Source organism: Schistocerca serialis, chromosome 9 (assembly GCF_023864345.2).
Source record: "Schistocerca serialis cubense isolate TAMUIC-IGC-003099 chromosome 9, iqSchSeri2.2, whole genome shotgun sequence".
NCBI lineage: Eukaryota > Metazoa > Arthropoda > Insecta > Orthoptera > Acrididae > Schistocerca > Schistocerca serialis.
The window spans coordinates 182,433,582-182,451,217 of record NC_064646.1 but is presented as its reverse complement, the minus strand read 5'-3'; the positions used below and the strand labels follow the sequence as shown (position 1 = coordinate 182,451,217).

General features: G+C 37.4%; 1 protein-coding gene across 3 annotated transcripts in view; it reads left to right on the top strand.

Annotated features, from left to right (window-relative positions):
- LOC126419823 (splicing factor, suppressor of white-apricot homolog) overlaps positions 1-17,636 on the top strand; it is a 161,813-nt gene that overhangs the window by 89,788 nt on the left and 54,389 nt on the right. For all 3 annotated transcript variants that reach the window (XM_050087055.1, XM_050087053.1, XM_050087054.1), the window contains exon 10: positions 10,660-11,328. In XM_050087055.1, the coding sequence (XP_049943012.1) occupies positions 10,660-11,328 (669 nt within the window). The remainder of the gene's footprint in view (positions 1-10,659; positions 11,329-17,636) is intronic.

Below are 17,636 nucleotides of genomic sequence, written 5' to 3'. Positions count from 1 at the left end.
TATGGCCTTCTTAGGAGCTGTAAGGGGACTTGGTAGATAGTTTTCATAACACATGTGTTCAGAAATGTGCCATCTGGATGTAAAATAAATTTGAAACTTGGACCAATTCCAACTCCTCTGCTTCACAGTATGCACACTGTGGAGACACTGAATTCTGATGTGTGTGCTCTACAGGAGCACTTAGCCCATGGCATGAATAGTGTTTAGAACACTCATCATCATGTTCTCTTTTGCGTCACAATGGACGTCATCTTCAAAGTCAAGAGTGCAGCACGTCAGTATAGCACTAGTCAGCACTCCTAGTTGTGAGCATACCAGTTTCTCCCAGCAGTTGTTTTAGTTGGACAAAAATGGTACACAATGTCATGATTACAACAGGGACCTACCATACACTAACCAAAATCAACTTATGCAAAGCCTAAAGAGCCCTAATCTGCCATACACTAACCAAAATTAACTTCTGCAAAGCCTAAAAGGGGCCTTATCTTAGCTAGTAGTCAAAAACTGCACATTTCCTCAAAATGCTATCAATTATGTTGGAAATGCAAGTAGACGTAGGGCCACCTTATTATTCTTACCACTCACTCAGTTCATGGTTGGTTAACAGCACAAGTGTCTGATTACTCTATGACTTTATTAATTCTGCGGAGCAGTTACGTCAAGGTCAGCTAACTCAGCTACAAACTGAGTTGGATGGTGAAAAACTGTCATCTTGAACATACAAATCAGCACGCGTTAGCTTCCTGTAAACAGTGCCCAACCTCCTACTGTCATTCATCCTCCTAACCAACACATCAAGGAAGGAGAGGCAGACATCCTTTCCCACCTCCATACTGAAGTGAATAATAAGGTGGACTGAATTAACATATTCTAGAAAGCAGTGCAAATTCTTGCTGCCATTAGCCCAAATAATGAAAGTATTATCTACATATCTAACAAAGTATGTAGCCTTCAATGCCACTGACTCAAGGGTGCATTCCTCAAAATCTTCTGTAAAAAGATTGGCAACAGTGAGTGACAAAGGGCATCCCATGACAGCTTCATCAGTCTGCTATTAGAAATGCTCTCATTGAATAGAAAATAAGTGGAAGTCAACACGTGTCTAAACAGCTCAGTTAAGGGGAAGTTTACTATTTTTGGCCCGAAAAAGTCATGTTCTTTGGGAATTTTTTTTCTTGTGATGTATTATAGATATCAATATCAAATTTGGTCAAAATGTTTATTGATATTTCCTCTACAAACTGGAAATTTTTTGACCGGAAATGTCGAAAGGCAAAGGCGGAAGGGCTGTCGGAATGAAACAAAATTTTGATGTAGACCTCCATGCGGGGTATGTCACAGGTCAGCCGGCTCGTCTGAAATCAAAATTGAGTTGATGCCAGGAAAGTATATAAGATTCTTGAGGAGTTGTACCTTGCTTAAGTTATTTGGGCCTTAGGAACCAAAATGGCGGCTATTTAAAAAAAAAAGGGTTTTTTTCATCTATTTTTCAACTTCATCGGCCAAGTAAAAATATTTATAGTTGATGGATCGGAATAAAAGTGGTACAAATTCTAGACAATTTAGTTAGCTTCGTTGGAAACAAAGAATCATGCCAATCGGTTCAGTACTTTAAGTTACCATACTACATGATTTAAAAAAAAAAGGCATTTTGAGAAAAACGCGTTTGAAGTTTTGACTTCATATAAATGCAATATTCTGCAACTTACGTTCAATCTGCTATTCCAGGTCCATAAACTAGTCCTTTCTCTTCCTCATAGAGGGCGTTCTCCTCGATCTGGGCCATCTGGTGCTTCTCCAGAGCCGCTCATACAGCCGGTGACAAGCGATTTTCGGCAGCTTGAATCTGGTGGTGACGCGAATGCTTGGCGAATTGCACCAAATATAGTCCCAGGCTGATGTTCATCTTTGTCATGGTCTTCAGCATTGCTGAATACCCTTCGTTGAAGCTGCTCAGTGCCAGGAAAGTCGCAATTTTCTCACCAGAATGCAAATTCTTGGGGGCTAACTTCGAAACAAGCACATTCAAACTTTCATTTGAATTTTGTGTTTCCTCCCAAGCACCGGTACAATAACTCGTCCTCCGAAAGAAAAGAAAAACTGGTGTGTGAAAAAGGCCGATTTCAGTCAGGTGAATTTTTTTTTTGTTCAATTGCGAATAACAAACATTTGTGTTCCGTATTTGGAAAAATCATTTCAGTTGTGGATTCCAAACACTTTTATGGATCCAAAAATGCAATTAAAAAAAAAAAAAAAACACGATTTTTTGAACCAAAAGATAGTAAACCTCCCCTTAATTCAAAAACAATCCTAACAGCTATACATAATGAATCAGACAGGGGAATGTGAGTGAAGAAAGGGACTACATCAGAACTTCTTAAAATACACTGTTCACATGCAGTTCCTCTAACTAATGTGTGAAATCGCCCTATTACCAGTCATCTGATGAGTTACGGTAATGCAGAGATTCAAGTGTGTACTTCCAGTTCCTTGGACAGTGTTACTTAGTAAGCTGTTAGGATTAAAACAGCAATTGACCTTATAAATCCAGATGGTGATTTTTGCTTAAGTTCTACCTGGAGTCCTGGCTCTCACCCTGTTCTGTAATGTTCACTAACACTTGGGATCAAGAATGAGATTTTCACTCTGCAGCGGAGTGTGCGCGATGTGAAACTTCCTGGCAGATTAAAACTGTGTGCTGGACCGGGACTCGAACTCGGGATCTTTGCCTTTTGCAGGCAAGTGCTCTACCAACTGAGCTACCCAAGCATGACCCATGACCAGTCCTCACAGCTTCAATTCTGCCAGTACCTGGCTTCCTACCTTCCAAACTTCACAGAAGCTCTTTTGTGAACCTTGCAGAACTAGGACTCCTGGAAAAAAGGATATTGCGGAGACATGGCTTAGCCACAGCCTGGGGGGATGTTTCCAGAATGAGCTTTTCACTCTGCCATGAAGTTTCATATCAGTGCACACTCCGCTGCAAAGTGAAAATCTTATTCTGGAAACATCACCCCCAGGCTGTGGCTAAGCCATGTCTCCGCAATATCCTTTCTTCCAGGAGTGCTAGTTCTGCAAGGTTCACAGAAGAGCTTCTGTGAATTTTGGAAGGTAGGAGATCAGGCTGTGAGGACGAGTCGTGAGTCTTGCTTGGGTAGCTCAGTTGGTAGAGCACTTGCCTGTGATAGGCAAAGATCCCGAGTTCGAGTCTCAGTCCGGCACACAGTTTTAATCTGCCAGGAAGTTTCAACACTTGGGATGTTTAAATCACTATCTACAATGCACCAGCTGCTAGTTGTAATAAAAACTGCTTTTTCCTTCAGATCCCAGCAATTTATCAGCTGTTGGGTTGTGCTTTAGTAATGGTATTTATTCAGATTTAGTATTATAACTTCTGAATGTTCAAAGTTAAATTTATTGATGAAAAAATCACATTCTATGAAGCCAGCTGTTGCACTCTGTTCCCACTTTGCTGTGGTTTGTAAAAACTGTGCAGAAAACATTCTGCCCTTGGCAACAGGTCGGAACCTCACCCAGTTTCACTCCGGCCTGCCCCGCTACTCCTCCCATCATTCAATCACAGCAGACTTGTCACAGAGTAAAACTTCACACATTAGTATTACTACTCGACATCATTGGCCAACAGCACTGGAAGAAGCAGAGTCCACATACACATGGATGACACGAAAAATAAAGGTTTCTTGTTTGCTACTGAAATATTACTGAAAGAAAATAGTAGTTACTGCTCGATATTCTCAGAAAGTTCACTTACTTCGGATGACTGCACAGCAATGACTTCTGGGTGAGATGATGCTAGGAAGCTCCCATCTGCTCTGATATCATTCCACACTATTTTACAAAGGCATAAGAAGATAAAAAGTAATAGGTTCAAATACCTTGTATGTGCTCTTCACAAAGAACACACACTCATGTCTTCTCCACCAAGAAATGCTCTTTTTGCAATGTACTTCATGCTTCTGATCCCTGTGTGGTTCAAAGTAGTACAGTAATGATGGTTACTTTCTTTGTTCAAAATAAAAAAATTGCATTATTATTTAGTAATAAACACAACGGTATAGTAGCTTATATAACAACATAAAAGGTTTCTGTTTGAACTTGCCCTTCAGGTATTCAGCAATGACGGGCTTTTTGTCTGATCTTAGTAAGGCTTGCCCCTCTGTGCCTTCATTTTTTGCATAAAAAGCTCTGAGGCATCCACCATTGTACCTTTCAACAGTGCTGCACTACATTTGAGGAAAAATATTATGTCAGAAATGTAGCAGAACTGTTAAGGTCAAACAGCAGATGAACAGAATCAGTGCTACTTTCTCCCCAATTGTTAATTAATTTTCCCAGTATCAGTAATGTCTGATGGTCGTTTTCAGTTGTGTGCTGACGCTAGTTTACGGTATTTGTTCTCTCTGTGCATAGGATGTCTCTTGGTTTTGGTTGGTGTAGCCTCTCCAACCGAGGGTTTTAAGTTTCCATCCACAGCAGTCGCTCATTTCAATTGCAATGTGGGTATGATGGTATGTTCACCTGTTGAAATGTTGATGGTGGAGGACATTACATGACAGGATTCTCAAATTCATTTGAACGTTCAGTGCATCAGGAGCAGTTTAAAGTTTCACACACCACATGCGTATGTACCATTGTATATCTGGGGTTAGTTCGCTGCCGACAAAAACTTCTGTCGATATTGGCAAAAAGGTAATGTCTGGCAACATCTTGGCTATCCAACTATAGTGTCGTTCTTTTCAAGTCTATTTCTTCGTATTGTTTTCAAGGCACTGTTTTCAATGTACCTACTACAGCATTAATTTACTATACTTGTGGCCGAGACACTTTCACCTTGCGACATCTTATTGTCACATATTTGTTTCTCAGTGGACTTATCATATAATATGATATTTGTGTTCTTGTGAAGAAAGTAATGTAATAAATTACATTCTCCTGATACATGCAATAGGAGCTTCTTATTCTCCCAAAAATGACTCTCTCTCTCTCTCTCTCTCTCTCTCTCTCTCTCTCTCTCTCCCCCCCTCTCCCTCCCCATCTCTACTCCAGCTCAGTGGCATCATAATCATCATAACAATTTTACCTTCACTATTTTTTAAGATTCTTTGCTTCTCTGAGGTGCAGTAAGGCTGTTCGTTGTTTGACATTCACAACCTTTAGTTTTATGAGTATATAGAAAAGCAAAAATCCACAGATAGGCAGTGTTGATTAAAGCACATGTGGTCATTGGAAGGACAAAATCTTCTCTCCAAGAAATTTTAGGTTATGTTAAAGATGTCAGTGGTACAAAAATCAGTATCCAGTCACTTGTGATGGAATCAGGAACCAAAGTTGACAATAACAAAACAAAAGTCAAAATGTTAAATTATGTCTTCCATTCTTCCTTCACAAAGCAAAATCAAGGAATATTGGCATCATTTAACAGCCATACTGCAGCTAAGATGAGTGGCATCATGATCAGTTGTAGGGCATTGAAAAGTAACTTAAATTGCTAAAATCCCATAAGACCTAGAATTCCATGGAGTTCTTGTCAAGTTCTATACAAAAATTGCAAGCGAATTAGCTTCAATCTTGACTTTCAGTTTCTGTAGATCCCTTGAGCACAGAGATGTCCAGTGTGACATGAAGAAGAAGAAGAAGAAGAAGAAGAAGAAGAAGAAGAAGTGAGCCACAGAACTACTATTCTATCTCATTTGCAACTGTTTGTAGTAGAATCCTAGAGAAGATTCTGAGATCAAAGATTATGACTTGTATTGTATGTTAACCAGGGGACTAGAAACGACAGAGGGGCTCCGTCCCCACCGCAGCTGCAGTGGACCACAACCCCACGATGACTACCGCAGTCCACTTCACCCATACGCCGCCCCACACCGAACCACTCTTTCAGGGTTATTATGCGCAGTTCGGCCCCTGGTAGTATGTGGTCTGCCAGGTTTTTCTATTAATAGCAAGATATTGTGATGTTGAAGCAAATTTACTGTCAACTGTGGTTTCTCTTGCAGTTTCTCTTTAACTATTTCAAATCTTTACCTGTTTATCAGGATGACGTTGTCTCAAATGATCCTCCAGCATGGATGCTTTAACAGTGTCATTAACTTAACAGTTTGTTGCATGAAGGCACGTAGGTAATCATTTGTGTGACAGTGATGGAACGAAATGAAACTTTACAAATAACAGTGCACTGTCTACATTTCTTTTTAAATTTGACCATGTTTAGACTCAGTTATCTGTGGACAAAATTTCATCTATTTAGGTAAATATGAGATGACATACCAATCAAAATCAATCTTCTCCACCTCAAGTCATGATCAGCACTTCTCTACCCAGTTGAAGAAACTGCAAAGGATAGGTTGATAATAATAATTTACTTAGTTCTTTGCGGCACTTCCAAATGAAATGACATTGATTCACTTTAACGTTTATGGTACCTAACTATAGTCTCTTTACCAGGAGATGGCTCCTTAGCTCTGGATCAGAGGAAGTTGGTAAACTTCAGCCTGATAATGTTTTTTGTATGACTGCTGCAAATCTTAGCGATTTAACACAGAACCTTGTGTATGTAGTTATTGTGAAGTGATTATTGTGCCGTCTTGTGTTGCAAAATAACACAGCTCTTGATGGTTCACAAAGTGGTTCCTGACCCGTTATGAGCAGCACCAGATACTCTTTCAATTCCTTGGAGAAGGGCAAGGGATAATACTTAAGAATGGAGCTATGAAAATAATAATTTCACTGAACGTTGCAAGCAGGAGAACGAAAATAAGAGATGCTCCACCCTCCGTCTTAAGTGATGAGATGAACACTGACACACAGGGGAGTAGGCCTCACCTTTTTGAGAAGAATTCAGAATTTTGGTTGCTACCAGCCTAAATGAGATCCCCTCATTTACATCTAATGAACCCTCAATATTTTCTTATTCTGATAAGGGCCCCATGCAGATGGGAATAAATTCCTGGGGCTCGATATAGACTACTTTGGGATCACTGCTCTTTATTGATATACATACTCGACAAACCACTGTGAAATGCATAACATGTGGTACTTATCATGGTACCACATGTTGGGTTTTCTTTCCATTCCAGTTGCATATGGACACAGAAAGAATGGCGCTCCATGTGAACTTTTATTGGCCTAATCTTGTCTTCACAGACCTTACAGGAATGAAGGATTTCTCTACATTATTCATATAACAATGGTCTTGGAAACTTTATGAAGTGAGTTTCATAGGAATAGGGGGGGGGGGGGGCATCCATTTTCCAGTGTCAACCAATTCAAGTTTTTTTTCAACATTTCCATGAGAATCTCCATTGTGTCAAACAAAAGTGCTCCCATTTATGTTGCCCTTCTTTGTATGTGATAAGTACACCATGTTAGTCCTGTTTGGTATGGGTCCTACAGACTAGGGCTGTATTCTAAAATGAGACAAACAAGTAATGTTTAGGCAGTCTCCTTTATTGACTCGTTGCGTTTTCCCGGTATCATGCATATGAACCAAAAGTTCTTCATGTACCTTAGCTAGGACTGAGCCCTTGTGGTCACTCTGTTTTATATCTATGCAAATTAATTTGACTACCCATCATAGTGGATAGAGGGAACACAGCTGTATATGATTTATTGGTGGCCAACTCCTTCTACTCCAGTGGTGATTTTGTGTGTGTGTGTGTCGCCCTGGATGGGGTTTACATTCACAAATCAGCCCCTCAGATGGCGCTGCAGTCGGTATCTAGGTTATTTATCTATACTGCAACTAAACGGCTGGATCGACTTGAATGAATTTTTGTTATGCATTCAAACGGGGTCCTGGAAAATTTACATTTTTAAATCAGCACGGTAGGTGGCGTTGCATTTTTGTGTGCAATATTGAGCGTATTATATTCAGATATAAGTTATGTGCCTAGGATTTCGTTTATTTTTCGACATTTTAATTTGAGTGTATTGTATTAGGTGTGTTTAGTTATTTTGACATTTTAATTTTTTTGTGCGGTGTCTTTGAATATTTCAGGTGTCTCATTTCAGTGATTATTAAGTGTATTATATTCACATATAAGTTATGCCACATATAAGTTATGGCCCACAAGCATTCACTTGAAGCTCTCGATAGAATGATGAAAGATCAAAATAATAACACCAGGCTTTTCGGTCGTTCCTTACTGCTGCTCTCCGGTGATTTTAGACAGACATTGCTGGTCATTTCACGTGCTACTTATGCGGATGAAATTAACGCATGTATAAAACAATCTTATCTATGGCGAAATGTCAGTACATTACGTCTTAACACAAATATACATGTTCAACTGCAAAACGATCCTTGAGCACTATCATTCTCCAAGCAGTTGCTCAACATTGGAACAATACCATTGCATGGAGACACACAATGCATCAGATTGCCAGACAATTTTGGCAACATGGTAAATACAAAAGATGCTTTGATTGAAAGCATATTTCCAGATTTACAAGCTAATTATATTAATCATGCGTGGCTTTGTGAATGAGCTATTTTACCCGCATAAAATATCGATTTTTGACGCTGTTAACTTCAAAATACAACAGTCATTGCCCGGCAAAGAGATATTGTTCAAATTAATCGACACTGTTACCGATCCTGATGAAGCAGCCAATTATCCCATTGAATTTTTGAATTCACTGGATTTACCAGGAATGCCACCACATAACTTGCGATTAAAAATTGGCTCACCTATCATTTTGCTTCGGAATTTAAATGCAACTAAGCCATGCAACAGTACAAGATGAGTCATAAAAAATTATGGGCAATGTTCTTGAAGCTACAATTTTGAACGGCAATTCAAGCAGAGTGAAAATCTCATTCTGGTCAAGGTGAAGTTGTTCTCCTGCCACGAATCCCAATGATCCCTTCAGACTCACCCATTCCATTCAGACGTCTGCAATTTCCAATTTGCTTGGCATTTGCCATGATTATTAATATGTCACAAGGCCAAACAATGTCGATTTGTGGGTTGGATCTAGAAAATCCGGTCTTTTCACTTTTCCAATTATGCGTGGCGTGTTCTCGCGTTGGAAAACTGTCAAGTTTATTCATTTATACTCCTCAGGAATTGACTAAAAATATTGATTATCAACTCGCATTAAGATAAAATTAAATAAACATTATTGATTATAATGAATTGATGTCATTTCAAAATAAAGAATAATGAAATTACTATATTATATGTCGTTCATTTCATACTTTGTTTAATATCCTAATCGCTTGCAATATCATGCAGGACAACGTCTGTCGGGACCGCTAGTGTGTGACACTAGTACTGAAGTACAGTCTAACTTCTGCACACATTCCAGTGCAGTAGTGTGTTCATTGTAAATAAGTAATGTAGTAGTTTTATTATATGTGTATTACCTTATAAAAAAACTTCTTTTTTTTAAATTTTAAATTCAGTGCATTAATGTGATTGTAGTAAATGAGTGTTGTAAAATGATCCTTTCATATAGTGTTCATAAAAAAAGACTGGGACCTGTGGAAGGTATATTAGCTTATTTGGTTTAGTTGTAAATGTTTGTCATGTGTTGTTTTTCTGACATGTTCTACATCCTGGAGGACCTCCTCACTACGGATCAATTGGAATGAAAGTAAATCTAATCTAATCTAATTAGTAATTATAAATAAAATAGTCTCTGGCTGTATAGTTCATTTTATAACTTTTTTAATTACTTGATCAGTTTCAGGACAGCTGATTCATCCTCAGCTACACATGTGCACACAGAAAAAATTTCCAAAAATTACATTCCATCAGTACACGTACACCATAACTGCAAAAGTTGTCAAGCCTACTAGTCATCAGATCAGGTTAAAGTTCATTTGCTTCAGAGAGACCATACACAAAGTTACAATCTCTTAGCCAAGATCAAATATTAAGTCAGTAATATTTTCCATCTTTGGAATGTTAACGTCATTATACATTATTGCAGCTGGAGACCATTTTATTTATGGTACCTGCCATTTATTACACCCTGGTATTTGTGTGAGTTGACTGATTTCAGTTGTGATTCATTGATGTTGTACTCCTAGGATACTACTCTTCTGTGTTTTGTGAAACATGCAATTTTACATTCCAGAAATTTGAAATTAGTTGCCTGTCTTTGTGCCACTTCGAAAACATACTAAGATAGGCATTTCCTCTCTGTTTACCGAGTAACGAGACAACTCTTTGTGTGGTGTAGCATCTTTGCTAGTGTTACTGTCCTCATTCTGTGAGCTCATGCACTAGATTTGTGTGCCATAATGGCAGTGAGAGTGTATCTGTGATATATTTTGTTTAGCTATAAAGGCAGTTTAAATCTGCTTTGGACTATATTCACAGTTTTTTACATTCTTGCTGCAGCCTCGAACAAAGGTATGTGAGAATTGTGCCTTATTGCCGAGAGTACTTTTATTTTTGAGCCACACCAAAGACACTAAAGACACTTCTGTTAGTTTATATACCTCTTGATATATTGTGCTTCTTGCCAAAATATGTTGCTCTTGTTGTATTTTATAGTGTCACAGTATTACAGTGTAGCTAATGTTCCTACCTTATAAAGTTTTAAGTAGGGTTTTATTCTGTTTAAAACAAATGCCAAAAGAAGTACTGGGAGATATTGTACCTGACATGTTATTTCACTTTCCAGCTCCTGTCTGCTTCTCTATTAAAAAACCAAGAGAGATGGAAGGTTTATTGGAAATGAGAAGTGCTTTGCCTATAGAGGAAAGTTCAGATGAAGAAGAGTCCGAAGAGTCCAAAAAATCAGAAGCAAACAAAAAACAGGAATCTGTGAGAAAACCGGAACCCGTGAAGCGGGTGGAACCAACAAAGAGAGCAGAATCAAGTAGGAGGCAGGAACAGAGCAGAAGACCTACAGAAGTTTCAGACCGGAAAAGAACTCATGACTTTTCTGATAGAGAAAGAGAACGTGAAAGAGATAGAGAAAGAGAGAGAGAAAGAGAACGAGAAAGGGAGAGGGAGAGGGAAAGAGAACGAGAAAGGGAGAGGGAGAGAGAGCGTGAGCGAGAAAGAGAACGCAAGAGAGCTGCTGCTTCTGAACGCCGTCGAATGGATGCAGATCGAAAACGCCATATGTCGGATGCCAGGAAAGGGGAAATTGAGCACAAGAAGTCAGTACCAGATCGGAGGAAGCCTCAAGTGGAAGCAGAACAGCGACAGAGTGTCCAGCACACAGAGCAGAAGAAGAAAGAAAGAGAGAAAGAGAAAGAAGAGACTCGAAAGGAGACAGAGGTCATTGATTTGACGGGCGAGCTGGCAGAGGAGAAGAAGCCAGCAGTTGATAAGGACAAGTGGGGTATGTTATTTATTTTTAAATTTTATTGCAAAAACTGGTATTTCATTTTAAAGTTAAAAGAAGCAAAAAGATGTTGCTAGATAAATATTTTATACAACATTTCAGGCATTTTGTGAAATAAAATTGTGCAGTAACAGATATTTCCCTGCTTTCATGCTTTAATTTTACTAAATTCTTAGAGAAATGTATGCAGAAAATAGTCTTAAAATCAGTTGATAACATACGTTTGTCATATTAAAGAAAATTTAAGTTACAGAATAACTAATTTTAACAGCTGTTCTACCTTTCTTGTAATAGTTAATGGCAGGGAGTATCATCACAAGCAGTTTTATTGTACAGTTAAAAGAAACTGGAAGCTGCCACAAATAGCATAATAAAATATGGCAATGAATAATTTTGTATAAAAAGGGACTGATGTGTTTCGCAGATGTGGATAACCTTCAGTAGTTGAGCTGAGAGGAGATTATTGTTTAGAATTCTGCATCTAGAGAAAAAGGCTGAGAGATAAATGTACTGAAATAATGTAGTATGAAATGTTGGATTCAGCTCTTATATTAACGGGGTTATCAAAAGGAGTCACCAACTGACAACAGAGGCTAAGTATTCAGTGGCAAAAAGTGGATATGTATGTATTGTGACATGAGATCAAAGGGATAATTTAATTGCAATTATGTAACAGATGATGGAGATGAAAGAAGACTAATGGAGTGAAAATAAATGAAAAATAAGAAAAAGTTGTTAGGCAGAAAATTTGTACCTAATATGGAAGCAGAAAAAAGAATTTTGTTAGGCAGAAAATTTGTGTCTAAGATGGAAGAAAAATAAAGGCAGCAAGAATTTATCATATGGGGGGGGGGGGGGGGGGGGAAGGGAGGAGTTGTCAGATAGAGGATGAAGAAAGTTGAAAGCATCATTTGGGAGTATAGAGAAAGATGAGTACAAAGAGATTCTCATGGTGAAAGATTAAAGTTTGAAGTATTCGTTCTTGGTTTATTGTTAGCCATTTGGGAGGCTACTGAATTGCTTGATGTCAGAGTTGTGTTCCTCATTCTAGAACGATTTTGTTGTTATTTGAATAGGCAGAGACATGAAAATTTCTTACAAAGAATAACACAAATTCTACGATTTTTAACACTATAATGCAAAATCAGTGTTTTTTTTGTGAAATGTCACAGAATTTATCATTTTTTCTGTTACGTGTAAAAATGTTGTGAATCTGAAGGCAGCTGTTCTCTAATATTGATCACTGATAATTAATTAATATTGATGTAGAATCATGATTTTTTTGTGTATATCCTTTAAATGACTTCACTTCTTGCATAGAAATGTGATGCATTCAGGGTGAAGTCAGGTGAAAATAAGCTACTTCCAATAAACCCTATTCTGGTAACAGCTTCATTCATTAATGTCCTGTTCCCTGACACTTCAGCACAAAAAATTATGCAGGTTAGATGTTTAATGCAGTGTATCAGTTAAATTGCACAGTTTTGCAAGTTGCATGTATGGGTATGGAAATAATCAAATACGACATTGTAACATTTTAAACATGAGAATGAACATGGTGCCTGCTCAGTTTGCTTGCATCACAGCACAGAAGACATAACACCGTACCAACATCACTTATATCACATGTGATATATGACAGAATTAGTCATGCTGTATGAGAGTGTAATTGCTTCTTATGGAAACACTATCGCTGGTTTCACCAATTCACAAATTATCACCTTCAATCGACCTAAACCTCAAACTGTGCTAAAGATTTGGCTGTCACCACAAATTTAATTTCATTTCCAAAATAGTAAAAGTAATATTTAATAACTATTGAAATAAACATTTACAGTATTCTCTTGGAGTGACAGGAACAACTCTGACACATCACATTTCCTGTGCCAATACAAGCAAATTGAACATGTCATGCTGATTGATTTGACTGTGAAGCTGAAGTCTTGTATTTGGTGGCTTAAATACTATGAAAATGTGTAGTTCATTTGGAGAACTGTAATAACAATCTCTCAGAAGCATGTCGTTTTTTGGTATACTTTATTGTGCGAAGGTATTGGGAAGTGTGAGGTTGGCAGATAAAACTGTTACCTATATTCCACCTTGAAACAGCTTTGGTTTGTGGGTGACTCTTCAGTATGTCTTTTTTTCTTCCCAATACTTCCTCATTCTCTTGCTCCTGGCTATCTCTGTTTCCATGATCCTAATTTTCTTCCACTGCGTTCCTGTACCTGTACCTTCCTGCATTGCTGCATATGGATTTTTTTACTTATTCTGGTTGTATTCCAAATCCTCACCCCCTAACCCCACCCTCCTGACCATGACTACTTTTATCAACTTGTTTTCTGTTAGTCCTGTTGTGTTCCATATCTGCTTGGTCAGTGTACTGCCCTCCATATGATTGCTTGTAATTGGTTAAACACTGTCATACAGCTCCTGCCGTGATCTATGTAGTCAGACTTCACCCCCTTTTTTTTTCTCCTTGGTTGCCTCTCAAGATCTTCCATTCCTCCTCCTCCTCACTGAATACAGGCTGTCTTGCCCAGAATGACCGTGTCCATTGCGTACAATGTGGTATTTCTGATTGGGGGTGTATAATGTCTCATTTTTCTACTTGTGGGCAGGTTCTATTTCCATATGTTGTCATTACAACAGAAAGTAGTTTCTGCAGCATTTGGGACCTGTCTGTTTGCTGTTGTTGGTTTGTAGCTTCCCTGTTACATTTCTCCCATGTAACAGAAGCTATTCATTTGCAATCACTTGACCTTCAGCATTCTGGTTAGTCTCCACATTCAAGATATTGGTGTTAGGTACACTATCCTGAGGCTGGTTTTCACAGCACCTACAGCAAGATTTTACATGCCACTTTTTCATCTTCTTCGTTCTCATGTAGTAATGTTATATCATTGACAAAGGCTAAGTAGTCTACTGTGATGTTACGTTTTATTTTGTACCAAATTTGTACACCTTCAGTAGCCATGGTTTTTAATTGTATTAATTTACAAGAAAAACACCTTTCATTTTATTCACGCTCCAATGTTTTACAGCTCTATTTGTCTCTGTTACTGGTATGTCTGTGTTTTTTCTGTGTCAAAAGAGAAAAGGGCCACTGAGTTGGGATTTTTGTACCTCTTATGAGTTGCATTAACTGTGAGGTGTTCCTTATAGTTCTTTCGTATTGTATTGTATTGTATTGTATTTATTGGTCCAGTAAATCTTACATGTACAGTACAGCACATCAGATATTGGACAGGTCAAAGTATATCTTATAATTAAAACACTTTAGAAACTAGAAAATTATGTTCACAAAATTTTACAGCACTTCATATACTGGGCAAGTCAATGTGTGAGTTATAATTAAACCACATTAGAAACTTGAAGTTTACAACTGAATACATGTATAAGCCAATATTAACGATTAAAGTATTTGCATGATCCTCACTTAAGCTCTAAGGATTTTTGAGGAACTCTTCTACACTATGAACTGACATGTACACTAGAGAATTACATTCACAGAATTTTACTTCATATACTGGGCAAGTCGCTATACAACTTATACTTGAACCCCATTATAAACATGAGAATTACATCTGAATGTATTTATAGGCCAATATTAATGGTTACAGTATTTGCATAATCATCACTTAGACTCTCGAGGATTTTGGAGGAACTCTTCCACACTATAAAAGCAATGTGTCAACAGATATTCTTTTAATGCTGCTTTAAAATTTTTTACATCTGTCATTACTTTAATTTCTCTTGGCAATTTATTGTAGATAATTTTTCCATGGTGTAATGTTCCTTTTTGGCACAAACTGGTTTTTGTATGGAGTACATGAAAGTCAGTTTTCTGTCTTGTATTATGATGATGGACATTTTCATTTTTGGGGAGGATACTAGGATTTGTTATTGTATATTTCTTTATAAACATTGCACTTTCAAATAGGAAAATACATGGAAGGGGAAGAATCCCCATCCTTTTAAATAATGGTCTACATGGTTTGTTCCTTTTTATTCCAGCCATGATTCTCACTATTCTCTTTTGCATCCTGAAGAGTTTTAGGCAGGATGGCGAGTTACCCCAAAAAGTGATCCCATATTTTAGGACAGAATGTATATTAGAATAGTAAACTGTCATTAGACAGTCCTTATGACAGCAGTTTTCTAGCACTCTCATTAAATAACACATGGTACTTAGCTTCTTTAATATGTTGTCAATGTGAGTTTCCCATCTAAGATTATCCTGTAGCCAGTCCCCCAGAAATTTTGTATTAGGCACACTTGCAATATCCATGTCTGACATCTGAATTCTTATATCCTCTTCAATGTTTCTCTTGATATTATGAAAATTTAATGCTACTGTTTTGCTTTTATTTATTATTAGTTTGTTTTGGTTGAACCAGTTTACAACATTTGTTAATGCTTCAGACAGTCTTGTCTGTAGTATCTCTGCAGTCTTCCCGCTGACTAATATGCTTGTGTCATCTGCAAACTGGATAGTGCTATGGTACTGGTTGGCTGATGTTAGGTCATTTATATATAGCAAAAATAGGATAGGGCCCAGTACCGAGCCCTGCGGTACTCCATATTTTACTGCTTTATAATCAGAATAGTGTCTTGTTGATTTATTTTCTTTGTGAAAATGTATTTCTACTACTTGCTTGCGGTCAGTAAGATATGATCTAAGCCAGCTGTTAGGCATACCTCTGATACCAATTCTTTCAAGCTTCTGCAGCAATAGAGTGTGGTCTATGATGTCAAAAGCCTTAGACAGATCAAGGCATATGCCAGTTACTTTTTGTCCACTATCAATTTTTTCGAGTACTTCACCCAGAAATTCATATATTGCTGTTTCTGTTGATCGGCCTTTCCGGAAGCCATGTTGGGTTGTGGATAATATTTTGCACTTTTCTAGAAAATCTAGCAACCTCTTACGAAAAATTTTTTCTAGTATTTTAGAAAATGTAGATAGCAAGGCAATAGGTCTATAATTGGCTATGTCTTCTTTCTTACCCTTTTTGAACAGTGGTTTTAGTTTCACTGTCTTTAAGCAGGAAGGAAAGACTCCATTTGTTAATGAACTGTTGAAAATGTGGGCTAATGGTATTGCAATGAGGTCCCCCACATTTTTAATGACATAATCTGGAATCTCATCCACACCTGTTGAAAATTTTGTTTTTAACTCTCTTATTGACAGTATAATTTCCTTAGGGTTGGTTGGAGTAAGAAATAGGGAGTTGCAGTTTCTATTTTGAATGGATGGTGTTGTAGCAGGATTTTTATTTGAAGATTTTATGTCAGATAGTAATTTTTCACTAATATTTGCAAAGTATGTATTAAAAGCATTGGCTACTTCTTCTGGATTTGTAATTTTTTTGCCATCTTGGATTACCTGGAGACTTACATTTTGGGAGGTCTCGTTTCCTACTTGTTCTCTGACTATCTTCCACATGGCTTTCATTTTGTTCCTGGCCATTTTTATATGGCGATCATTTGTTGTTTTTTTAGATTCTTTTATGACTTTGTGAAGCACTCTCTTATAATTCTTGAAATGCACCAGAAATTCTTCTGTAACATTTTGTGTTTTTGAGATTTCATAAAGTCTCCTCTTTTCAGCACATGATATTTTAATGCCTTTCGTCAGCCATGTAACATTTCTTTTTTTAGTTTTTAATGTTTGGTTTTTAACTGGAAAAGAAATATTGAAATAATGGGAGAATATTTCCATGAACATGTCAAACTTTTTACATGTGTCCTCATAGTTGTCTATATCATTCCATGTTTCTTTTTTCAGTAAGTGCCTTAAGTGTTCTAAGTTGTGCTTGTTAAAATTTCTACCTTTTCTTGTCATTTGTTGTTCAGTATTTCCTGCAGTGTCTACTGGGAATTCAATAAACTGTGCATAATGATCACTGAAACCTGTATTCATATTTCCAGATTTGTATAAATATTTATCTGTATTTATTAGTATCTGATCTATAGCACTGCTTGACGATTTGGTGACTCTGGTGGGGGATTTGATAGTTGTATGTATGTTGTAGGTTTTTAATAAGGCCTCAAGGTTTAATCTGTCTTTTGAGTTCTTGTTGAAATCTATATTAAAATCACCACATATGATGGTTGTTTTACTAACTATTTTTATACTGTTAAGTGCCTTCTCAAGATTTTCAATGAAAGTAGTTACGTTTCCATCTGGGCTTCTATATATGCAAATAACAATTATATTTAAATTTGTCAGTTCTGTAGCAGAAATTTCGAAGTTTTGCTCTTCCCCTAGCTGGTTAGTGAACTTTAAATTTTCGTGTTTG